The sequence below is a fragment of the Colobus angolensis genome, unplaced genomic scaffold (genome assembly GCF_000951035.1).
Source record: "Colobus angolensis palliatus isolate OR3802 unplaced genomic scaffold, Cang.pa_1.0 Scaffold162, whole genome shotgun sequence".
Classification (NCBI taxonomy): Eukaryota; Metazoa; Chordata; class Mammalia; order Primates; family Cercopithecidae; genus Colobus; species Colobus angolensis.
In genome coordinates this window covers 3,174,404-3,201,440 of record NW_012114733.1, presented here as the reverse complement: position 1 = coordinate 3,201,440, position 27,037 = coordinate 3,174,404, and the positions used below count along the sequence as shown (strand labels likewise).

General features: G+C 39.3%; 1 protein-coding gene across 3 annotated transcripts in view; it reads left to right on the top strand.

The window, feature by feature from the left end:
* Nucleotides 1–27,037, top strand: part of KDM4C (lysine (K)-specific demethylase 4C) — a 381,948-nt gene that overhangs the window by 315,032 nt on the left and 39,879 nt on the right. For 2 of the 3 annotated variants that reach the window (XM_011937297.1, XM_011937295.1), the window contains exon 18: nucleotides 24,228–24,398. In XM_011937297.1, the coding sequence (XP_011792687.1) occupies nucleotides 24,228–24,398 (171 nt within the window). Of the gene's footprint in view, nucleotides 1–1,369; nucleotides 1,472–24,227; nucleotides 24,399–27,037 lie in introns of all 3 variants that reach the window. The other variant, XM_011937294.1, reaches the window with a different exon arrangement.

Here is a 27,037-nt window from a genome sequence, read left to right as displayed (position 1 = left end):
GGGGATTGCACACTATTATTTACTGGTGTTTGCCTAGGACCTGTCAAGTGTCTGGTACACACTAGACACAATAATTCTGTATGAGTTGAATGAGTGAACGAACAGATGAATGCAGAAAACTCTTCATGCCTGTTCTGGTGTTGGATCTGTACACAGGGCTGCTGAGTTTGGTTGTACACATTGTGCACTGCCCATATCCAGGATGAGAGTGAAATCATTTCTGCGAGGGGATCACCACCTGAGATTATGTAGTGAACAGTCTATGAAACTGTACACTGTGGTCTTGGGATGTTATTTTATCTCTTTTAGAAGAAACAAAGAGCAGCAGCATAGTAAAGGAAGAGGTAGGATGGCCAGGAGCTGTTGGGACTTTGCTGCCTGAGATGGCATATGTGAGGGACAGCCTGGGGCTCTGGAAGGAGTGAGGATAGTCTCATGGAAAAAAATAGGAAAGTAGAGGAGAAATATAGAGAACAACTTTTTTTGAGTTTCTTTCTGGGAAAAGTGTTTGCAACCAAATAACATGAATTTAGCCATATTTCCGTTGACCTGTCCTTGGAGAATGAAATCTTTCCTCTGGTTTAAACACTTAGAAATATGCCAATGTAGGGATAGTTGATATGTCTTTGTTAGCTTTCCAGTTCACCATAATTGTTTTTGGCTACCAAATAGGAGGCTAAAGCATTGTCTAGATGCTCAGCTCTGCTAACTTGCCGCGCTTTGTTTTCCCTGAGAGACTTGGCCACAGGCTATTAGCAGCCTAACATGCTTGTCCTATGTCCCTAATAACCTCTTGTGAGCGGCCTGCCAAGTCATCAGCATTGGCTTGTGGAGTCACACACGACAAATCTCCCAGCTCTTTGTAATGCTTTCAGCAATTTCCATTGACATCTTGAGAGATATTTGATGTTTGTGGACTGGGGCTCTGTGCGGATGTGAGTGAATGCACAAATGTACAAAATGATGTCACCAACTGTCACATCTATTTTATTTGTCTTATTTTTGCATTGTTTCAGGTTCCAAGTTGCATATTCATTCATGCCTTTTCCATAGTTTCTTGAGTTGATGTCCTTTTGCTAAGAATAGTATTATGTTTCCAGTAGAAAATACATTTTAGCAACTTTTAAAAATATATAGTAATAACACGTTACATAACTGTGTGCAGTCAACAGGATTACCTCATTAGATAATGTATATGAATGCATTTTGAGATGTGAACAAGTTTATGACCTCTGAAGTCAGAGTAGTTGGTGTTGACACTTAGATTCTGCCAGTAACAGACTGTGCAACCCTGTGCAAGTTCTTATTTCTGAGCCTCAGCTTCGTCATCTGTAAAACATGGTATCCCACCTCACCATGTTGTTTTCAGTTCACAGCACAGAGTAAGCACTCAAAAAATGAAAGTTGTATTGCTACTACTACTTCTACTGCTGCTGCTGCTGGTGCTACAATCTTATGTGAATTGGGCCACGTGAGTAGTGTTTTTCCTGTTTTGAGGATAAGAAACCTAAGTTCAGAGAAGTTTAATTCCTTGCCCAAATAGATGCAGATAATGAGTGGCAGGTGCTGGAATGTAAATGCCTTTTTAGCTCATACTCTATTATTTGGTGAATTCCAAACCTCAAATGGCGCTAGAGGTGTTCATCTGAAGCTTCGCTTGGGATCATGCATTACCATTTTAATTTTCCAAAGCCCTGTGGTTACTGATGATTATATTGAAGTTGCTATTAAAGAGATCCAGGTGTTTAATCAGGACTCATTCCTCTTAACTCTGGTGTGTGGTTCAGTCAGGTTTAGGTTACTAATGTGTTTCCTAAATGATGATGAAAAAGAAAATATTTGACTTTGAGGTGATTTAGAAACCACTATCTCCTACAGATCCGCTTTCAGCTTGGTACACTTTGTAAAGACTGGGGAAAACATCATGTAATTTATAACATTACATGAGGCAGCTTTTCCTGATGACGGAAAAATTTTCGTGTTCATAAATTGCCTTTGCTACATTTTCTGGGGAAAGCACTATTAGTACTGTATTTCTGAAGTATATTTCTAGTAGCTGTTTCTTATCCATTCTTCTTCCATGAGACTCCAAGTATGGATTCCTCCCCAAAGTGTTTGGGAACTAAGCAGAAGGAATTTATAGAATCTGGCAACTTTGGTTAAGAACATTGTGATTTGCCCCTATTGCTTTAAATGTTCTTTCCTTATCAAGCATAGAAAAGTTCAGATTCACTCAAATATTTCTCTTTGTGTCAACTGTGAATGCTAAGAGATATGCTTCTTAGAGCAGAAACTGTAGTTTGTCTGTGTTCTCAACCATGCATTGATTATTTGAAAGTAATGGGCAATTGCCGAATCATAGCAATGAAAACTATAAAATAAAGTTCAGGCTAACTTGGCAGCCTAGCCCAGTTGTTTTACAGAGTAGTGGAGGATGCCTGTACAATTTAGATGAAATGAAGTATAAACCTACTGTTGCTTCAGTAGAATCTCCATTTTTACTCACTTTAGGGTTTTTGAGTCCCTTATTTTTTATTTCTCCCAATTATTTGCTATAAAGCATCCAAAAGGACCATTTTAAGGAAAATTCTACTATTCCATTAGTGTCATAAATTATTATTTTTTAATTAATATATTTTTAAAATAGATCTAATGTTGCGCAGGCTGGTCTCAAACTCTTGAGCTCAAGAGATCTTTTAGCCTCAGCCTCCCAAAGTGCCGGGGTTATAGGTGTGATCCACTGTGCTCAGCTAATTATTTTAAGTATATGAGCTTATTCATTGTTTATTGAGCTTTGGATATAAAATTATTTTGAATAATTGTATAAAATTCATCTGATTTATTAACACATTATTCCATCAAGCAGTAAGCAGAGTTTATAATTAGAATAGGCAGTGTTTGAAAAAAATAGGGTAAAAATTCTTAAAGATGGAAAAGAGTATGTCACAGGAAGTACACAGCTGATCCCTGTTATTTCAACCTAAATTTTAGCATGTGTTTGCCAGCGTTTTTGTCAAACACCGTTTTTGAATGTCACTGCTGTGTTTCAGATGTAAGGTCTCCTTCATGTGTGCACATGAGTGTGTACTCATCTGTCAATGTGTGTAGTCACGCTGTCCACTTCACCACTCTTTGCATGATTCATTATAACCTATTTTCTGGCTATATTTCCAAAGGTTCCACTTGGATATATTCCTAACCCAATTATCTGAATGTTGCACAGATGTTTGTAAGGAAAAGACAACACAATACATAGTAGTTATGAAACTGGAAGCCTTGGAAATGTATTTTTTCTTCAAAGCAAATAGCTACCTGTAAACCATATACTTCTGCAAAATATAGCACCCCACCGGCCATCTCACACTTGAGTAAACTAAACAGATGCCCAGTGGAAGGGATGCCTGAGTAACAGAGGTGAGAAGATGGCATGCAATGTTTTTTCCTGGCAAGTTACTTAGTAAACTTTCATATTAGGTTAGAATAATCTGCATATTTAATTCACTGCAATGAACATGGCCTCTTTATACATCTTATGTGAGGTACATAGTGTTTCTTCTTAATATTCTTTCCTCCAGAAAAGTATGACATTTAAGTTGTATTCATAGTTTTAGAAACCTTAGAAGTCGTGGCTATTAACATGGAGACAGATACCTATTTAAAAGAGAAGAAGAACTTTTATAGAGAAAACATTGCATTGGTTAATTTATGTGATTTTGTGTATTTTTCCTTTAGTATTATTGGAGCTAGGTCAGGACAGTATTTGTTGTTGTTGTTGTTGTCTTTTTATTTCTATCAGCCAGCACTTGGCTATCCATAGGAGCAGCTTGGTATAAATTTGTTAAAATAATTATCTGATGCTAGGGAATGGGACTAGTGGAGAAGAACAAGAACTAGTGTTTATTGAGCATCTTTTATGTCAAGTGTGTGTTAGGTATTTCACATATGCACGTTATTCAGAGCAGTGTTTTTTGTGTGCGTAATGGAAAGCAGGGTGGGTAAGGTAGCTTCTGTATTGGCACCTCCCATTCTAGAAACTCGTCTAGGATCTTGTTATTCTACCATCTGTTCCTCTTTCATGTGTCTTCTAACACTCATCTCAGTAATACAGCTGAGTCCTTGCTCAGCACTTACCGAATGCTTTTTTGTTTTTTGGGGACAGGGTCTTACTCTGTTGCCCAGGTTGGAGTGCAGTGGCATGATCTCAACTCACTGCAACCTCCGCTTCCTGGGCTCGAGTGATCCTCCCACCTTTGCCTCTTGAGTAGCTGGGAATGCAGGTGTGCGCCCCCATGTCTAGCTAATTTTTGTATTATTTGTAGATACTGGGTTTTACCATGTTGCCCAGGCTGGTCTCGAACTTTTGGACTTGAGCGATCTGACCACCTTGGCCTCGCAAAGTGCTGGGATTACAGGCATGAGCCACCGCACCCAGCCTGAATGCTTTTTCCAGCCTCTGGGTCTTTAGGCCAGTTGTATTGCAACTCCTTCCTGTCATCATGAGGCAGGGGCTTAGGACAGGAGAGGACACCACAATACACAGTATCTGCTGAAGGGCTCAAAGCAAGAACTCTGTGGGTTAACCTATGACTGTATAACTCATCTTGGGGTGATGATGTAGTGGGCTACCTCTCATTGCTAACAACAGTGAAACATTCTAGGCCTCATTAATGTGGAAAGATGGATGTTTGAGGCTTCCAAATTCTATACCCTAGAATAATACTTCTTATCCTGTATTGTATTGTAGAACATATTATGCTTTCAGTGTCTGTTATGCAGAAAATACTTAATGAAAAAATAAGAATCAGTATACTTTTATGTGAATTTATTAATTATAAAAGGCCAAGCAGTATTTCAGGTTGATTATGGATTGACAGGGAGAGACTCCAAAACACTCACTCCCACTGTAACATTCCCGTTTAATTAGCCAAGGATGCAGAATTGTAGCAGAAGTGGATTCAGCAAATAGGGTAGAAGTGAATGCAGCCTATAATAACAAAACTTCCCCCTGGGTCCTGTTTCCTTAATGGGCATATGCAGTTTTGTTTATGTGTAGGCTGTTGCCAGATCTGAAACTAAGCATGGATTTTTGCTATACCATAGGCTTTTATACTTGGGTCTCACTCAGGAAAACTGAGTATCCGTGCTTCTCATTTTAATAAAATTTTTATAAACATGAAGATGCCCTAGTTCTTAAACCAAAATCAAGGTCAACAATACCATATAATCAACTAGGGGGAGAAAGTAGTTCTGTTCCCAGATGGGTACCTAAACGATATCTCTCTCCAACTTTCTAGAATTTTTAGAAAGCCTGTTTTCCTCCAGAGCCTACCCCTGATTCTGGTTTATACATTTCAATCCAATTCGTTCCAACAGGATTTTTGGTTGGAAGACCAGAATTACATTTCACCATATATGCATTTCACCATATTGTGCCCCTTGGGTGTAAGACGGGTGGTCAGATAATTGTGTTTTTGTAATTAAGCAGCATTCAGCTAATTTATATCCGTGGTTAGGACTTTGCTTAGCTTTACTTTATATTACTTGACTCTTCTTTTAAACATCATCATGGTTTGTAGCCTTTTTTGAGCCCATTTCATACCAGTTGACCAAAATTTTCTTCTTGATGTTCTTGCTCCACTTGGGCCTTTTGGAGCCTCTTCTAGGTGACAGCTTTATTTCTAATTTTAAACCACTTTTAAATGGTTTGACTGTGTCCCCACCCAAAATCTCATCTTGAATTATAACCCCCATGTGTCAAGGGCAGTCCAGGTAGAGGTAATTGGATCATGGTGGCAGTTTGTCTCACAAGATCTGATGGCTTCATAAAGGGCTTTCCCCTTCACTCAGCACTCATTCTCTTTCCTGCTGTCCTGTGAGGAGGTGCCTTCTGCCTGAGGCCTCCCCAGCCATGTGGAACTGTGAGGCAATTAAATCTCTTTCCTTTGTAAATTATCTAGTCTCTGAGGTTCTTTATAGCAGCATGAGAATGGACTAATCCATACTTCTAGACGTCTTTGAAACTACCTTTGTTTTTTCTCAGCAGGAAATGCCGAAGTTATCTTGGTTTCTATTGTACCAAACTTGGAATCAGTGATTCATCAAAGAGCCCTGGTTCTGTTTTATGGGAGCTCTACTAGAGAACAAATTTGCCATGAAAGGTGCACATTACCATGTTTTGTTTCGTTTGAGTGCTGGCTAATTTAGTACTAGAGCCACTTTAGTGACAGAGCAGATGAATAGTTATTTTTTTCAAATGGTTCAGGGTTCATGTTGATATGTCCAATTTACCTGGCTTTAATAAATTTATTTTTACATTGTTCTAACTTGAGGGCTTATTAATGCAATTTCTCCTTTCCTAAGTGATGCCTAAAGATTTGGACCTGTTTTTCTAAAATTCTCTTAACTCTTCCTGGGTTTGCATGGTTTAGCAGGTGGGAGTGAGGTACCACCTTCTCGTCCTCTGTGTGCTTGAATCCAGAGCCCTGTATGTGCACATACTCTTCCACAGGGGACCTCTGCTTTTCAGGTCTCTTTCTTTAAAAGCAAAGTTTACACTTCCTTTGAAGACAGTTTCCCACATTTGAAAATATTTTAAACCTATTGAAGAAGGGATGAGAGTGGGGTAGAAATCTCAGAAACTGACCCAATCCCAAGATTTTTAAACTGACCTGAAACCAAGGAAAATACAGCCGTTTTTCACTTTCAGTATTGGAGAGAAACTGATAACTAATACGGCAACTATACTGCTTGCTTTCCCTTTCTTATGCCAGCACTTGTTTAGCCAGATATAATAAATATGGCTTAGCACAAAAGTTAGTTATGGAGAACTTTAGTTAGACTGCCTTAAAACTGTTCAGTTCGATATATGTAGGGACCGTGAAGCATCCTGGAAGTAAATGTAACTTTTTTTCTTTAAACTTCTCCATCTGACTTCATTCTTGCTGATCAGACCTTATTCACACAACTGTTTCAAGCAAACATATATATATATATATATATATATATATATATTTTTTTTTTTTTTGATGAGAGAGTGGTGGGACACATTTATTTAATACAATGTGGTAAGCTGCATTCTAAAGGCTTTTCAGATACTAACTTATTTAATCTTCAGTGCCCCATTCATGGTAGGTATAGGCTGAGCATCCAAATCCAAAATGCTCCAAAATCTGAAACTTTTTGAATACCAACATGACACACAAAGGAAATGCTCATTTAAGCATTTCAGAATCCACAATTTAAGATTTGGGAAACTAAATCAGTAAGTATAATGCAGACACTCTAAAATTCGAAAAGTTCTGAAATACTTCTGCTCCCAAGCATTTTGGATGAGAGATGTGCAACCTGTACTATTATTATCTTTTTATTTATTTTTTTAACAGATGAGGAAACGGAAACAGAGTTTAAGTTTACATAACTTGCTGTGTATTACACAGGTAGTAGGTGGAAGAGCCAGGATACAAAGCCAGGCAATCTGACTCAGAGTCCAGGGTGTTCTAAGAACAGGGAATAGTGTGTGCACAAACTTCCTCAAAGGCCTGGTGTATCTGAGGAGGGCTGAAGAGTTCAACGTTACTGGGTCTAAGACATGTCAGGTTTAGGGGGAGTCAGGATGGAGTGGTGAGTGGGAGAGTGAAGCTGGTGAAGTAGACTGGGTGATCAGAGATTGAAGACTGTCTTTCATAAAAAGTGAAACCCCCTTTTTATATGTCCCTGAATTAAAATTTAAAAAATCTTCTCCCGTCTTCAAATTAGGGAAACGTTCTTGGCTAAACAAGGATCCGTTTTTAGGGACAAGGTGAGGGACAGGAAGGATTATCCTTTCTAGAGGAGATGGGTCACGGTGAGGAGAAGATTGTTTTGGGGAGGCCTCCTGGGAGCAAGACCCACAGGTACTCGGTTCACCCCTTGGTGGGGTGCAAATGTGTTACCCAATAGCTGTCTCTCACATGCGCCCACATGCACAAAGTGAATCATGCTGAGACCAGGCAGGAGAGGCTATTATTTATCTTGTTTCAAGAGTTCCTCAAAGTAGGGAAGATTAAAAAGAAAAAAGAGTTTCTCATTCAGGCATTACTCTTGAGACTTTCCTTCCTCCATGTTCCCCAGGGGAATTCCTTGGACTCCTTTGCCACTGCTTCAGGCAAATTTAGGGGAGTTCTGCTTTATTCTACAGTGGATGGTCCCATGCAAGGTTTATGTGCGGGCAGTATTAGGAAGCTCAATCTTGAGGCCAAGTGGGAGTGGATTAGAGAGTAGAAGGGATTGATTAGAGGCAGGAAGCTGATGCTCCAGAGCAAGTGAGAAGAAACAGAGACCTGGATTTCCACCATGGCCATGTCCCAGGATGAGGAGAAGGGTCTTGATTAAGGGGACACTTTGGAGGTGGAATTATAGGCCTTGGTAAATCAGATGTAGTGGAGAACGGAGAGAGAAGACCTTAAGGGACAACCAGTTAAATTATAACTGATTATGAGTAGGAATTTTGCCTACTGTCACTTTTGGTGTGCCCATCTAATGCCAGTGAGCTTGCCCTGGCCCCCACAGGGCTGATACATCAAATGTAGCTATAGGTTGAATCTATCCTTTCAATTTCCTTTTTATTTTCCCTCACTTCGTCTGGAGCTCACTTCCATGGCTTGATACTGTCTTCTTTTAGTTTCTGCTTTCTCCTTTTCATAAAGTGAACCAGAGTTTAGCTAACACTCATCTCACAGTGTTCAGAATGGTGTCATTTCCATAAACCCTCATCTGTGTCTCTAAGATCCTGGGTGTCTTTGTGTTTTGCTGATGATAGAATTGTTTTTCCTTTGATAATTTGGATATTGCAAACTAAAATTCTGTTTAACAAAGTTTGTTTTGACCAGCTATACTCTTTTTTTCTCAGACTTGTACATAATCATCTAGTTTTTGTATATGATTTGTTTCTTCTACATAAGTTTTTAAACAAATGGTCTGCTGAATTTGCAGTGTTATTATTGACAAAGAGAGATTTCTGACCAAAGCAAAGGTATGGAGTAAAGAGATTTCTTAGCAAGGACTTAAAAAAAACTACAGTGATTCAGACCTGAATCTGATCAATATTCCTAAATCTAACACACATTTTTAAAAAGAAATCCCTCACCTTTCTATCAACAGAAGGGTTTTGTTGAGCTCTCTCTCCACTTATCCCAGTGATAGGAAGTGAAGGTTAAATTTGCCTGGGAGGAGGAATATTTGGCATAGACCTTTTAGAATATTTATATTCAGAACCTATCTTTCTCTTATTCACATTATCAAGTAAAGCCAAAGAAGATAAAATTTTTCTTAATTTTGCTAGGAAATGTAAATATATCCCATTAAACATTTTTAAACCCTATTCAGTACCCCCTAATTTGTGTTCCCACTGCTGATCTTTAGCCATTTCCATAGGAAGGGCTGGATCAGTGAGTATTGTGCTTCTCTCCCTGTGCTTTCTGTTGATAGAGCAAGGGCTTAAGGAGAGCTGCTGCAAACCCCCATGCTCACAACAGCCTCAACATACTCTACGAAAGAAGGCAAGGGAGTTTCATGTGATTTTGGAAAGACTACTCTAAAAATGGTTGAACTCTAGGCTATTCTTGGTACTAATGAAAAATAATTTCCCGAGCATTTGATGAGCTCCTATTATGTTGATGAATCTTCAAAGTCGGGAAAATGAGCTTCAGAGGACTGGTACTTCTCAGAATTCTGGATTCATGAAGGCTCGTGCTGGAGAGCATCAGGAGTTGCCAGCATCTGGGAGTGTGATGTAGTCAAAACAATCTTGACTCCAGGCAGTCCTGCATCCTGGTTCCTGCTCTGCTTCTTTACTACTTGCCACTTAGAACCATGCTGAAGTCTTGTTGAGAGACTTACCCGTATCTTAAAGCCCTGATAAATACTGATGTGAGGCCAAATGGATCCCAGGATGAACATATGAAATTGCTGTTTTTTAGGTTAAAACTGGTTTAATACCAGTAATTTCGTAATATTTGATATAAAACATATTCAGAGGAGAGGGGCTGCTACCATACTATTCCTTTAATTCTGTTTTGTGGGGAGAGATCCTTTAGGCCTGGTTCGTAGTAGTTAACATCTGAAACATAGGAAGCACTGAAAAATCTTTCTGCAGCTATGCTACTCTTCTTTATTTTGGAAATAGCTGACATTGTGCATGTGAGCTAGGAATTCATGTTCCTGAGTCTTATCACCCTCAGGGACAAAAACACAAAATTTTATCTGTTCTGATATGTATGTGGGTACATTGAGAAATTAGTAACAATTGATAACGTTTTAAACTTAATTGGAATGAAGGGAATTAGCACCTATTTAGTTATGAATAATCACATCAATATATTAGCATTTTCATTACTAAAACTTAATAGCTTTCATGTCTCTCAAAATATGGCTTTAGTTCTGTGTGTAATAATGTGGTTTCAGGAAAAATATTTACCTAAATTTTTTATTCTGTCCTTATAAAACTGCAAATTGACCCTGATTTTTAAAAAATTCAAGACAAAGGCATTTTGGTGTAGGTGTTTGATTTTTATCACAAAAGCAGACCCATCAGAATTCTTAGGTGAAACTTGTCAGTGCTGTGTTTTCTACTTGGCTCTGTCATTTCCACCACAGAGTGCACTGTGGAACCCGGGAACCCCTTAGCAGACCTAGATCCCACTGTGGGGGCAACTGCATTAAGAAATACTTACATGGGGCTAGGTGCAATGGCTTCCACCTGTAGTCCCAGCACTTTGGGAGGCTGAGGCGATATCAGCCTAGGCAACATGACAAAAACCTATCTCTACCAAAAACACTAAAATTAGCTGGGCGTGGTGGTGTGCGCCTATGGTCCCAGCTACTTGGGAGGCTGAGGCTGTAGGATCACGTGAGCCCAGGAGGTAAAGACTACAGTAAGCCAGCATTGTGCCACTGCACGGAAATACAGCCTGGATGACAGAGCAAGACCCCCATCTCAAAAAAACAAAACAAACAAACAAAAATAAATATTTACATGGGACACTTGATACTTGACAACTTCAAAGGCCAACTTACTGAGGAAAATCACCTCTTCCATTCCAAGGACCACCTATTTGTTTTTTTTTTTTTTTCCCCTAGATAAGGTGTATTTTCATGTAAAATGCTTGCTTGCTTTTGCACGGAATTAATATTTCTCAGTTCCCAGGAAATTTTAAGCTTTTCAGCAATTTGTACTTTTTTAAAAAAATAATTAAGGCATACAGAATCGTCTGATAGCTTGTTAAGAAAATTAAGTAGTGACACTAATCTCATATTTTAATATTGGTATTAGAGTCAAGCATCATAGATACAGTAGAAAAATATAAATGGAATGTGTCAACAGACACACAACAGCAAAGGGTATTTGACATTCCAACATCTTGTAATGCGTAAGAGGCAGGATATTCAATTCCTTCACGTAGAAAACAGTAATTAGATGCCATAGCCATAATGAAATCCTTAGATACTGACAAAATGTAATGAAAGTTTAATATTTTTAAGACTATTAACTGCAAGCGATAGAAAAGGCAATTAAATAACTTCCAATATTTCTAACTAAAAGGCTACTCTCCAAGTCTTGATTGTGTGCCCACTTTCAACGAATATGATACGCAAAACTCTGGATTAGCTCAAAAGGCGTCCTGAAGCCTCTTGGCAGGAAGCCAGTGATTCCAGAGGAATGCCTTATCTTCTTTGTCATCTCCTTCCATGGAATATTGGAGCATCCCTGGGCTCTGCACATTTCTCACATGCAAGTCAATACCTCTTTTCTTTCCAGGGAAAACAGGCAGTTTCTTGACCATTGCCAGTCAGAAGTTGGCGTCTTTTCACCTTGAAGTGTCACATGTCCTTTCTTGTCTTCTCATCCTACGCTGGTGTAGTGGGTCAGTGAAATTATCATGTCTGAAGAAATGTAAGAAATTCCTGTTTCTTCTGGAATGATTCTCTGAAATATCATTTTGGTTTCTCTCTCAACCATTACTGGGCAGACCTGGCACTCGGAAGCTTTTGGTTGGAGCAGGAGGCAGGCAGAAGTGAAACTCTCTTCTTTGTAAGCATCAGATACCTTAATGAGTTGTTTTCCATTTTGTTTGTCCCTCCTTGAGTGGGCCTTTTAGTTAAGTTTGTTCACCTTTCCCCATACATTTCTAGGAATTAGAAGAAAATACAAAGTTTGGAAATCCTTACATTCCACAACTTTTAATTATACCTTAAATTTGGAGAACAGAGCAGTGTCCTTACTGCATCTGAGAAAGTAACTTTAATTGAGGTAATGTGGGCCACCTAAGGTTATATGGACCTTAGGTGATCGAGAACAGGAGGGCCGCAGGCAAGAAACTAGGAAGGATGCAGTTACCATTACAGCATCCCAGTTCTTTCCCATCCTGCCCCCACATACCTCTCTTTCATGCGTAGTGCTGGGTACATGGGTCCACTCAGTTAACACTAGACAATCTGACAGATGGATTTAGTTTGCTGATTAATACTGGACTTTAAACACTTTGTGGATTTACCCCTTTTGCATAACATTGGCAAGATAGGCAGAATATACAGTCCTGCTGTGGATGTGATGGCCAGTAGAAAGCTTTTGGCTGACTTTCCTTTCACTGTACCTTTAGTTGCTTCTTCTGAAGTCCAGAGAAACCTAGGAAGTTTGTGTTTTCTCTTTCTCTGTCATTCTGTCCTGATGTAAGCAGTATGTCTTTATAGGTACAATTACCTCTTCCTCTCTAATTTTGTCTCCTCCTAACATTTGTATAGTGTGTTTTATAGTTACACATAGTACATTATCTCATTTGATCTTCATAGTAAACTTGTGTATGGTACATATTATGATTATACCCATTTGACAGATTATGAAATTGAATTTCAGAGAGGTTCAACAGTCTTCGAAAGTTACAGAATATTCAGGTTGTCAGAATCAGAGCACATGGCATTTCATTTAGATTGTGCTGTTTTAGTAGTCATTTTTCTAATTTGAGACTATGACTTGGATTTGTTTACATGGTATTATGATTTACCTGAACTTCCTTCTCGGTGGTACGGAAAATCTGTTAAACTATTTAATTAGATTGTTTTGCTTTGGGTTATCTTGTTCAATAACAAAATATTTGCATCTATTTTAGGTGTGTTTAACCCATTCACCAACTGTATTTGAGAGTCAGAAATCATTACAGGTAGGAGTTACCATTGAGGAATACCCTGTGTTCCTTGCTTCTCTCTTTTGAAAGTGTCCCATCAGGAGTCATTTAAAGGAAAATTATCTTATTGTTGAGTAGATACTTTTCCTTCCCCTTTTATTCTCTTCAAATTGTAATTCCTCCAACTTTGTTATTTATTTTCAACATTGCTTTGAGTATTTTAGGTTCTTCACATTTTCATATAAACTTTAGAATCATCTTGTTAATTTCCACACACACACACACACACACACACACACACACACACACACACACTGCTGTTAATGATTGGGATTGTGGGAATCTATTGCTCTTCCTAAATTATATTGTTGGCACCCAAGAAGCCTGAAGAACTCCTGAAATAAAAAAGCCCAAGGGGGAGCTTCTGGGGCCTAGCATCTGGGGACTCACTGATTCTCTAGCAACAGTAATGAAATCAGATGTGACTGTAGGTGAAGCTCATGCCAGGTTTTAGCTTAGCAGTGGCCGAGCTCCACCAGTCAAACTAATGTGAACTCTTGTCTCTGCTCATTATGAATTAAGTTGCTTACTATTTAGAATACGTAGCAAGCAGGTGGTGCGTTCCTGTTGAGAGGTTGCCACATTAACACAGTGAGGCGAAGATTCTGCTATATCTAAAGATGGTTCTCTCTTCCCAGTACTCTTCACTTACCAAACAGGGCCACTACCTCCAAGGTGAGCTCACGATTCAGATGGAAAAAAATTAGTTTTTCTCAGCATCTAATGCAGCCTATTTGTGCTTCTACAGACATGAAAGTGAGTAAGACCTTAAATCTGCTGGCAATCTGCTTACCACCATTTCCCACTGTATTATATGTTTGTAATTAAAAACCCATGAGAAATAAAAGTACACGTGAACAAGCAGACATATGGAAAATTAAATACTTGTGACGTTTTGTTGAGTTGTATGTGTGTTTGTGCTGTAAGAGCAATTATTTGTTCACGAACTCGCAGGGATTTAGGTTTTTCTGGGTAGAGGAATTTTACATAGCTCTTGTAATTTACAAAGAAAGCTCTCACTATGACAATGCAAGTTTAGATGAGTGACTCCTGCTGCATACCTTTGGTAAAAGAAGAAGAGTTTGTATTGATTTATTTATTCCAATCCTTGTAGAAATTTTTATCAGATGGATACTTTGAAAAAATATGATATTATTATTTCACAAGTTATTAATTCATAGAAATTAAGGAGAAATAACAAGGTTGAGATGGTGAAAGGGTCATTGCGTGCAAATGGAAATGTGCTGTTTGGCCTGTACATTGACTAAGTTACTTAGTTTGGTTTCTTCACCTGTTCAGCCTTGCTGGCGCTGTGGGTTTCTACATACATTATTGCATTTGGATTTACGCCCTTTATTAACATCATATGTATATAGAGAACCCAGTTGGGGATTTTCCCAAGATGACATCTCCGCCCATGACTCATCTTGCTAAATGTTGGGTGACCCTTCTTCCAGATGTAAACACAGGTCACCCTTGCCAGGTCTGATAAGAGACTACCTATACGGCCAAAGCAGAGAATCTTCCCTCATTCTGCCTCACAAAAGCCCTTCTCTCTGTGCTCTTGCCCTAGAGATTAACTGTTCTCTCTCTGGTCTCTGTCAAAAACTCAGTGGGAAGAAATGATATTTAAGAATGTAGTACATATGTCCACTTGAATATTTAAGTTAGATTCCTGTGTCAGGTTAGGCCACCAAAAAATTACCAGTTTTAGCCTCCATAACTTAACCCTTCATAAGGTGCCTTTGTTGAGTTTCATTTCATTACTGTGTCTTTTTAGTGACAGTATATATAAGCACCATTATATCAATAGTATTGTTGCCATTTTCATAAGTTTACTGTTAAAAGATTGGCCACTGTGTCATTAAATATTCCAGGTGAAAAAATCTTTTTAATTATTATGAAGAAAAATTTGTGTCCTAGAAAATGGGAAAAAATACTATTTTCTTTAATTAATTCTAGCACAAATTTAACAGTTATCTCAATTTTGAGCATAGGCAGAGATTGCATTAACAGTTTCTGTAACTGTCTACAATGGAAATCATATTACCATTTTAACAGAAATTTTAAAAATATTATTTATGCTCATCAACAACTCTATAATCAGGATTTAATAGTTGTTAGACCTACCTTTGGATATTAGTATTTAATGCATTATTTTAAAATCATATTTATTTTTCCTTCCTGGTCAGGGAACCAAAAAAGAAAAAGAAAAAAAAAGAAAAACAAGTTTATTTTTTAAATATAATTGTTTGTTTGTAATCTTCTGTGTTTATTTTATGCATTCGAAAACATAGTTCTGAGTAGGGCTTCACAGAGTAGCCAGAGAGGTCCCCGGCACATATTCCAACAGCCTTCCTGGGGTGGTGCACGTGTACTTCCTGGCAACCTCTGGCCTAGTTCAGATCTTTACCTGCATTTTCTTTTCTAGAGGGCCTCCTCTTCCTCCCCTGATCTGAGCTCTCTTAATACCTTGCATTATGGTCAGCCATGTCTGTCTCTCTTACTAGTATGTGAGCTATTTGAGAGAAGGGACTCTCTCATTATTTTATTTTTATTCTTAGCACCTAGGAATGTGCCTTATTTGTGGTGAGCCGTTAGTAATTTCTTATTTAAATGCCATTTTTTTTTAACCCCATGCCATCCTAGTATTGCTTTTCCTTCTGGCATTGATTGACAGCTTGTTCTTGGCATTTTGGCTCAGAGTTCACTGCTGTAGAATGCTCATCAGGCGAGGAATGATGATTTTTTTTCATTGGATTTTCTCCATGCTAGCTGTCAACTTTTTAAAGTCAGCCTTTTGGATGTTGTTGTGCCTTTGATGAAGCAGTCCAGATGTTAGGAATGTACTTTCCTCCTCCTTCTTGTAATCATTGGTAGTTAGCTGTCTTTTGTTTGAAATTTGGCTGTTTATTTCAACATTGGTAGTCTTAGGAAAGCTAGAGAGTTTTCTTACAAGGGCCTGTGTAATTTCCAAGTTCACACCTGATTGAAGGCAGCATGGTATCAGTGGAGAGAAGACTCTTCTACATTTAAACAATTGGATCTTATTATTAGTGCTGTCCCTTAGATGTGGCTTAGTATGATGGGAAGGACAGGTATAGTAATGAATTCCAAAAAGACTTGATTAGTTTTTTTCTTAATACAGCCCCAAACCTGAGAATGAAATTATTTATTTGATTGAAACAACATGTCTTTGGAATCAGTGGTGATTATTAAAAACAAAGTAGGGCCGGGCGCGGTGGCTCAAGCCTGTAATCCCAGCACTTTGGGAGGCCGAGACGGGCGGATCACGAGGTCAGGAGATCGAGACCATCCTGGCTAACACGGTGAAACCCCGTCTCTACTAAAAAATACAAAAAACTAGCCGGGCGAGGTGGCGGGCGCCTGTAGTCCCAGCTACTCCGGAGGCTGAGGCAGGAGAATGGCGTAAACCCGGGAGGCAGAGCTTGCAGTGAGCTGAGATCCGGCCACTGCACTCCAGCCCCGGCAACAGAGCGAGACTCCGTCTCAAAAAAAACAAACAAACAAACAACAAAGTAAAAGTACAATTTTTTCTTATATCACATTTGCCTTAAATATGAGATGTAGTTAAGTCAGATGAATTTTTATGACCAAATTTTTATCATTTCACTTTACAAAGTGTTCATTCTCTCAAGTCTTTCTTACATCATGATTACTGAACTGAAGAATAAATGTTGGAGATGATGTTTTCTTCCTAACTCATTTGGTTGCTGGTTTTTGTTTTTAGCATATCAGTTGAATAGTTCTGACTATACATGGATTAGCTGATATTTAAGGAATTTTTAAAAATGGGAAGGATTCTTAGTTTTTTATATTTAGTATTTCAGGAATTATTAAATATATAATCAATGAATAATACAGAGAAACACATAAAGAAGTACTAAATAAATCCCATAACCCAGAGTTATACATTACTAACATTTTAGTAATGGATTTTCTCAGTGTTCCTTTTTTCTAGGCATACATATCTGTGTGAGTGATAAATCATCACAAGATATTGTGGTTTAAACCAGTGATAACTATTTAGCTCAGGATTCTGTAGGTCATCAGTTTAGGCTAGGCTTGGCCGAGGGCTTTTTCTGGTCTAAGCTATGCTGCCTCATGCATCTGTGGTCAGCTGCAGAATAGCTTGTCTGATCTTGACTGGGTTCTCTCATGTTTACTGCCTGTGGTCTGTGTGATCTCTCATCTCCGACAGAGTAGCTTGGGCTTGTTCACACAGCAGAGTCTGAGGTTCTTAGAGAGAAAGCAAAAGTGTTCAAGGCCTCTTGAACAAAAGGCTATGAATTTGTGTACCATTACTTCTGCTGTATTCTTTTGGCCAATGCAAGCTAAGCCACAGTCTAACCCAGATTCAAAGGGTGGGAAATAAACTTCAGTCCTTGATGGGGGGAACTACAAAGTCACATGCACGGGATGTGGAAACGGGGAGGAGTGAAGATTTTTGGGCAGTTTGGAAATTTACCACAGTGTACGTGTGTGTATACATATGTGTACGTAGATGAAAAGTGAGAGCATATACATTCTGCATTTTTATCACCAGACCTGCTCCAAATCCAGGTTACTAATCCAACCCTTTGGGTGTATTGGGGAAAGTAAATAAATCTTATGTGGGAACTGCCTCAACAAGTATCTAGAGCAATACCTCCCATTCAATCAATGGAAGGCTTAAAAAAATAAATAAAAGGAAATGTAATTTCTTTAGGCCACTACTTGAATTCTATTGGTGTTACTTCCTGGTTGGTTTTATTTTCTTGCTCATGTTTTCCTGTGTTTACTTCCTGGTTGGTTTTATTTCCTTGCTCATGTTTTCCTGTGTTTACTTCCTGGTTGGTTTTACTTCTTCACTCATTTTTTCCCATGCTTATTTCCTCTCTCATTTCTTTTCATGTTTACTCTTCTGGTTGATGGTCTGGAGCACCCATGTTGTATTAGTCTGTTTTCACATTGCTATTAGTCTGTTTTCACATTGCTGTAAAGAACTACCTGAGACTGGGTAATTTATAAAGAGAAGAGATTTAATTGACTTATAGTTCTGCAGGTGTACAGGAAGCATGGATGGGGAGGCCTCAGAAAACTTACAATAATGGTAGAAGACGAAGGAGAAGCTGCTCATCTTACATGGTCCGAGCAGGAGGAAGAGATAGCAGTGGGAGATGCTACACACACACACACTTAAACAGCCAGATCGTGTGAGAACTCTGTCACAAGACAGCACTAGGGGGATGGCGCTAAACCATTAGAAACCACCGCCATGATCCAGTCACCTCCCACCAGGTCCCACTTCCAATACTGGGGGTTCCAATTCCACGTGAGCTTTGGGTGGGGACACAAAGCCCAACCGTGTCACGTGTCGTGGGAGAGCACTGCTCTGAGATCTTAGAAACGCCACTTGACTTTGTCAAGAGTGTCAGTAGATGTTACATCATCTATTTATTCAAAATAAAAACTACCTCACAAAATTATTGGGAGAATTTGATTACCTCATGTATATGGACATACGTTGGAAACTCTAGATGTGTTATTTTTCCTAGGAATTATTTATGCTTTTATGGAATGTCTATAACTTCTTTTTAATTAACATTTTGGTCATCTCCCCAGCATCTCTAACTGGCTCTACCATTTTAAAAAATGACATGTATATTTTTTTAAGCTACTGTTTGTTCATTTCTACTTAGTTCATATTAAAGAAAATTCAAGTTTTACAGCCTTAGCTTGCACACTAATCTTCAGAACACCATAGCCATTTCTTTAATCTGATGGATGCCCTCACATGACGCCTGTCTTTTCTGATCAGAAATGACATTCTTAACATCAATGGATTCTTAGGCTTTTCTGACAGGAAATATTTTTGAGGATATATAATCAGTTATGGGGTATGCTTGTCAATACATTTTTCCTGCAAAAATAAATCAGAAATCCTATCAAAATAGCATTATGAAATAATCCATTTCCCTTAGTACTCCTCATGAAATGGGCTTGCCTGACGTTTCTGAGAATTTTTATTTAGATGAAGGTTGTGTATTTAATTTATATACTGGCCATTTTTCTAACCAGCCAATCTGCATAAATTTCATATTCTAAGCAGGAAGAAAATGGTTGTGATCTGGAACCAGCTTCTTCCTTATAAAGCCTGCATCACCTTCCTTTTCCCTTGGCTGGCCTCTTGTACTTTCCATACCCTGTGAATTTCACCATAAACCTTCTTTATTCCCTTCCCCTACCCACATACATGCACACCCAGCCAAAGAAAGAGAAACCAAAAAAAAAGAACCTGTAGGGATGAATAGGGATATCACTCTACAGTGCCCCTTTGCTTCTCTTTGCCCTTTTCTGGACAGAAGCAGATAGAATTCTTTCCTCTTCCATTTTGAAAATTTGTACACATTCACTCACCCACTCATTTATCCATCCATTCATTGATTCGCTGTTCATCTGTCAGGAACAGTGTTGCAGACACCGTGCTGAGTTCTCTGGATAAAAAGACAAGCTCTGGCACTGATTCGCAGAGTTTACCCTGTCATTAAAGGGATGGTAACTGAAAGAGTCTTGTGGCCAGGGTCTTAAGAGAGTTGTAAACAAAGGCTCTGGGAGCCCTGGGGATGCAGAGGAGACCACATTATGCTTTCCTTCCTAGGGACCGTAGCCGTGTGCCTGAATTTGACAAGAGTAGAGTCAGAGGCTGCTGGAGCGGGTGAGGTGAAGGGTAGGTGCCTAGATTGTTTTCCCAGCAGTGATTTGAGGCTGGATTGATCCTTGTGAGTGTGAAGTCGGGGTACTGCCCACTCATCCATGCCAATGACTCAGGTACTGTAGGAAAGTGGTTGATTTGCGTGAGCTGAAGGTCTCATGTATGTTCTTCATTTCCTAGATGAAGCCATTTAGGATTTGCTGAGAGTCTGCTACCGATGAGGCTAGGCGACCTTGGTGCTTCATCGGTTTTATAGCATAACTTTGATTTAGATATAATTTCTTCCATAGGTGACCAAACTGAAGCTGAGGATGACAAGGGTTATATAACACCCCTGAGATCACACAGCTTGAAAGAGTAATCAGCTTAGAATGCAAATCCCAACACATTGTCCCCTTTGAGAGCAAACAATTTTTAGTAAAACTTCCAATTTTAACAGAATATACACTAAATAACTAATACCATATTAAAATACAATGCTTGTATTTCGGATCATGACTGTGTTGCAGTTTGACAGAGAGGGCAGCATCTGCAAGAAAGTTCTGCCAAGATGAAGCCTGTGTATCCCTAATCCACATCACTCAGGGCCACTGTCTGTGGCCACACAGGTTGTGAATGTGGCCTCCTAGAGTTAGCTGTAACCTGTACAACCTGAAGTAGCTGTCACGGGCCCAATCTTGGAGTCGCATCACTTACATGCTGTGCCTCCACTCATATTAATTACTACATCTAAGTCATTCTCTTACTTTAAAAGGTTGAATATATTTAAAGGGAATGAATGGGGGTAAAGTCGTAAACTGCATAATTATCTCAGTATATGTTAAATACTATCACCTAGCTGTTAAAGATTTCTACTTCAAGTATAGTGATATAAATCAGGCTTCTTACTGTTGTGCTTTGTCAATTGTTTACATACCTACCCACACCTAAAGGTATAGAAAAATTTCCCAAGCAACCCAGTAATCACTGGGGAATGATTTCAGGGAGGAAAGAAGGAAAGTATCCTTTTGTTCTGTCAGGTATGTGGGACACTAGATGGCAGAGATGGTTAGAGACCCTTACGAAGATGTTTGTTGGGAGGGGGCCTGCCCCTTTGTCCAAATCATGAGCATTCTTGTCCCCAGTTCCTTTCTCCAGATCCTCATCTCCCACTATACTGTCACTCTAAGCTCCACCAGCCCCTTGTCTATGGCCATACAGACCTGGATCACCTGTCTTCTGTATCTAAACCCCTCAGTGGCTTCCTAGGTTCACAGAATAACATTTAGACTCCCTAGGATGGCATAAGAACTGTCCTCCCCTACTCCCAGTGCCCTGACCCCTGGTCCTTAGGCCATTTCTCTAGTTTCTCCTACTTTCTACACCATAGCAAGACCTCTTACAGTTCCGACAACAGAATGGCTGCTTCCTGCTTCTGGCCTTTGGTCATGCCCATCACTCTGTCCTTGATTGTGTTCTTCCCCTAATTCTGACTGCTGCATGCCCAGGAATGAGGAGTCCTGCTGTAGTTGGCATGCTGGAATGTGTTCCATCAGTCTTCTCTCATGCCACCTGTGAAGTGGCTTCATGGCACATACCTGTGTAGGCCTGTTCCAGGAAACAGGGATACAACCTTAGTGGTTTTGTATATTTGACTCTCCAACACCAGATCTGGTGCCCACTGGCTAGCTATAGATGACTGTTGAGGAAATTAGTCAATGAATGACTCTCTGGGAATGTCTTTGTTTGGTTTCTAGAAGAAAAAGATTAAGCATAACACTGTGCACACTACAAGGTGTGTTTTAGCTTTTTTGAAATTCGTGGGGGAAACAAAAGCAAAGCCTCTAATTGACTTGTGATTCTGGATGATGATAAACTGAATTTCCCAGGAGTATTCTAAATAGCCATGCAAGAAAAGACTGGAGTTTAATGAGTCCCAGCTTCCTGTAGGTACAGATGACACGTCAGGCTAATTTTGGTCCCTTGGGGATTATGAGGGCCTGAACCTTCCCATGAGCTTGGTTCAGGGCCTTCCCAGCAGGTCAGAGCTCATGACATCAAACAAATCAGAGTTGATGCATGAGCCTTTGAGGCTGGTATAAAGAAGGTCCAGTCTTGAGAGTAGACTTTGGCTTAGATATTGACTGCAGTCTCTTCCTAGTAGGTACGGGCTTTGTAGGAGTTCCTGAAAGGGGAACAGGGACTATAGCCTTATCTTGAAAATCAAAACAAACAACCCAAAACACATCAAGCTAACATTTCTAGAGCACCTAATATGTGCCAATCACTCTGCCAGGTATTTCTGAGAGAAGTCATTTGTTCTTAAGTCTTATGTTTCCTTAGCATGATGTGTATACCCTGAGGCCTACACATGGTTTTATAGGATGGCAGGAATATGTGTGGGAGGAATATAGGGAGAGGGAGAAAATAAAGAAAGATGGAGTCTACAACTCATGCCCATATTCTTAGGAAAGGACTGCAACCTAGCTGTTATCAGTATGAGCTGGTAATTGAACTTGAGTCTTAATTTTTAATTTAAAAATAAGATGAACTGTCATATGTGTTAGTTTTTCCAGTCTAAAACTATTACTACAGCTCTCCTACAGGTCTTAAAAATTACTTGGGTGTATTTAGGAATTGAGCAAATGAGTAAATGGGTTTATATTGTGGAAGCCAACGTTTTCACTGAAAAAGGATGAAGATACAAATACGGAATAGAGGGAGGCAAGAAAGAACCTGCAGGGATGAATAGGGATATCACTCTGAACTGGTGATTTCCAATATATGTGTGTTTGAGGCAAATTGATATATGCATGTGTGTATTTATGCACATAAATGTGCACATGTTAAATGCATGTATTCCATTGTTCCATCTGCTGGAACAACTGAGAATCAAAGATACTCCTGTAATAAGAGCATACCTAAGCACCTGTACCTGAGTTTCTAATGTCACTGCCCCTCTTAACTGAACTATACTCCTGCAATGGCTAATTTCAGGACTGGTGCAAGATGATCCTGAAACATCTTATCAGCAAGATAGTAAGGAACTGCCGGTTAAAAAAAAAAAGAAAGAAAGGGAAAAAAAAAAGAAAGAAAGATCACAAGAACCAGAAGGGGGCTCTCATTGGTCAAATCTGGGACAGTTTGAACACCAAAATAATAAAGTAAAGTATGAACTATAAACAACTGGGGAGGAGGAATTCATCAGTCTATAATGACAATGGATGAATAAAGACAGATGGACAGATGGATTGATGGATGGATGGTTGGATGGATGGATGGATGGATGGATGGGTGCAGGGAAATATGGGCGACTCCTGCTTACCAAATGTCAACTAAGTAATAAATGTGGATGGGGTGGTAGAGCAGGAAAAATCAGTATACACCACCATTGCAGTAAAGATTATGCACAAAACTCAATGGACACTAATTCCAAACAGTTTAAGAGGAACAGGACATTTACATAGTGACGAAAGTGTCTTTCACAGATTACTTTTGTATAATAGAAAAATAGTAATTAAGTGGAGAAATTGAACTATACTTTGATCAGGATCAAAATTAACATCACCATTGAGGGGTAAGCAAACATCACGTGCCTTCAGATGAAATATCCTGAGAACAAGACAACATCACCTATTTGGGATTCTGGCCAAAAATGTATAACCCCAATCTAATCATGAGGAAACTTAAGACACATGCTTTGTTAAAAGACAGGAGGAGGAAGAATTGTATCCTTCCAAAGTATCACTACCATAAACAAAGACAGAGGAAATGGTCCTGATTAAAGAAGCCTAAAGAGATGTGGCAACTAAATGCAATACTTGAGTCTAGACTGGATTCTGTACTTGGGAGTTTGAGGGTGGGGAAGGTGGATAGCATAATGGCCATTATTGGATCATTTGACCAACTGGAGTGTAGATGGAGATTAAAGTATCCTATCAGTGTTCAGTTTCCTGAAATTGATATATATGGATATACATATACACGTGTGTTGGATATACACATACACATGTGTGTATATATATATATACACACATACGTATTCTTTCTCTCTTTGTATATGCATACACACACAAAACCAATGGATGAACCTGGGTAAAGAGTGATAGTATAAACAAGTATTGTTTATACTATTTGTATTCTTGCAACTTTTTTGTAAGTTTGAAATTATTCTTCAATATTAAGTTAAAAATTTTTTTTAAAATCTTGGCCAAATAAATGATTGATTTTCAAATGAATACTTTTTATTTTATGTCCTTTCTTTTCCTGTTCTCTCTCTTATTTATTTTCTTTCTGTTTCGTGTCCCTTCTTTTAGAAGCCTAAGGCTTGCGAGAAGGTCATTTCTGTGGGACAGACGGTCATCACGAAGCATCGAAACACCCGGTATTACAGTTGCAGAGTGATGGCTGTGACATCGCAGACCTTCTATGAGGTCATGTTTGATGATGGCTCCTTCAGCAGAGACACATTTCCTGAGGATATCGTGGTAAGGAGGCTTCCTTGAGTGCCTGCTACCCAGAGTCATTAAAAAAATAACCAAAGTAGCCGAGCCCTTCAGAATTTTTATTTTGGCTTTTTGAGTAGCTCATTCACTTGGTTCATAGCCTTTATCATTCTGAATAATAGCCAGGTGAACTTAGACTGATCTTCCCAGATTCTTTTAATTGAGTGAGAAATGTTATTTGGCCAAGAAATAAGGGAGCAGCCCTCACGACCTAGTCACCTCTTGAAGGCCCACCTGTTCATACTATCACATTGGCAACGCCTGAATTTTGGATGGGACCTATTCAAATCATAGCAGATATGAATCCACCTATTCTTTTCTGTTACAAGATATGAACAAATTTGAATTCCTTTATGACTTCTTTTTCTTTACGCTTAACTAGAGAATATGGCTTTGATTAATCTGACCTGACAATGTGTTTAAATCTTTGGATGTTCCTCATGGGAGTAACAAAAGTCACACAGAAGAAAGGCTGTGGCATTTAATGAGTTTCGTTACTGTGGCGGAGACTAGAACTCTGTGTGTGTGTGTATGTGCGTGTGTGTGTGTCTGGCTGTCTTGTTGGTCCGTGTTCATCTCATCCTTCCTCTGTCTCCCACCAAACACCTTGAGGGGGCTCATTCTGAGGAACTAGTGAATGTCTGCCAGGGTAATGACTGACTTTGTTTCAGGGCTTGCTTTTTAGCAGGTGTTTTCACAAGAAGAGCACTTTCCACAGAGGGTTTTTTTTGACACTGAAATCAAAAGTCTCACCGTGACTGAGAGGAGAGTGAGTAAGTCTGGTGCTGATCCTGTTATCCCTTCTCCTCTCGGGGGGTGTGTGAGTTTGGGGAGCTGACCCTTCATAATGTAGTCGTCACTTCTGCCTCGTCCTGGGTCTCTGTTGATGCTTTGCTTTTGTTTGTACTTGGAAAGATATTTTCAGCGACTCTTTAATTGTCATAATTGTGTATTATGTGCAGTTGAAAATTAAATGTAACCTTTTGAGATTGCTGAAGACAGTTTCTAGGATTTTGGTCTCCAGGAGTTGAAGAAACATTGCTTCAGTTAGTTTTGTTATACTTACCTCTCTCTATGCTGTTAAGAATGACAAGTATATAAACAAAAGTGACCTTATTTGAAAGATTTTAAAGCAAATGAATGTAAATTATTTAAAAATCCCAGAAGAGTGAATTGTGTTTCTTACCAGGGTTCTAGCTGGAGCTTACCTTTACTGCATTGCCATTGTTATTCATAAACAGCATCCCTTAGGTGACATACTCTCCTTGTTAGAATTAGAATTAGAATTAGTCATCCCTTCAAGCACTCAATCTACATTCACTGAATACCTGCTGTGTGTCACGTACTTACCACACTAGGTGCTGGGAAACATAAAGAGAAAGAAGATGTAATCCTTGCTCAGTCTTGGTAGGAGGTAGGCTGGTAAATGGATGCTTTCTCTACCGTGGACCCATGTCTAGAACCTGTGTGGTTCTATACTTGAACTACAAGCAATCTACCACCTGTTGGGGCTGGAAGACTGAGTAACACTTACTGACATTTACCATGTTCCAGGCACTGCTCCAAGAACTAGAGCCATGAACTCAGTTCATCCTCATAACCCTACACACTAGGGATTATAATTTTTTCATGTTTTGCTGTTGAGGAAACTGAGGCACAACATGGTGAATAATTGTCCCAAGGTCACACGTAACTAAGAAGTTTCAGAAACACTATTTGATTACGTGTATTCCGTCTCTAGAAATTCCACTCTTAATCCTGGGGAAGAAAGGACATTTAAAGCAGTAGGAGAAGAAGGGGTATGTGGGAGCAAGAAAGGCTTGAAAAGCCATTGGTAGAATGAGGCCCCTGGACTTTCACCAGCCCTGTGCAGGCTACATAGTTGTTTCAGAATTAGCCTTCTCTTGTGAAGACTGTGAATACTGAGCTGGCAAAAGACAGAAAACCTTTTGGTGAGGAACACTATGGCAGTGGGATAAAAGACTTCTGAGCACTAATTTCAAAACCTGAGCACAGTTAAACAGGTAAAACCAGTGAGGTCTTTAGCCATGATAGGAATTAATGAACCCTAGATTCTCTTTTACATCACAAGCCTATACACACTACACCAGTTTGAGGCTTTCCTGGAATGTCTTTACGTTGGAAAAGAATGTCTGTAATCCTGTAATGTTTGAAATCCTGCAAGTATTTCCTTTGACACCCTCCATTTCCTCCTTCTGTGAACCAGAACAAATATGATTTTAAGTACACTTGAGTGTTGTGAGAACACAGAAGCTAACCCGTAGAAGAGTTTTCCGGAGTGCATGCCATTTAAATCAACGAGAATGAAAAAGCAAAACTCTTTACACCTTGGTTAGCTGTCACTTAGCATTTTTGATAAGGATTTGAGACTTAGCAGCAGTTGCGTATGCCCATGTGGTCACAACTGTTGCCCTGGAGGGTGGCAGGTAGCATGGAGTGGCATGAATTCACATAGATTGGAAAGAACGTGTCTGTCTAAATGTGGGTAAATAGTAATGTCTTTTTTTTTTTTTTTTTTTTTGCGACAGGGCCTTAGTCTGTCGCCCAGACTGGAGTGTAGTAGCGCGATCTCGGCTCACTACAACCTCCACCTCCCAGGC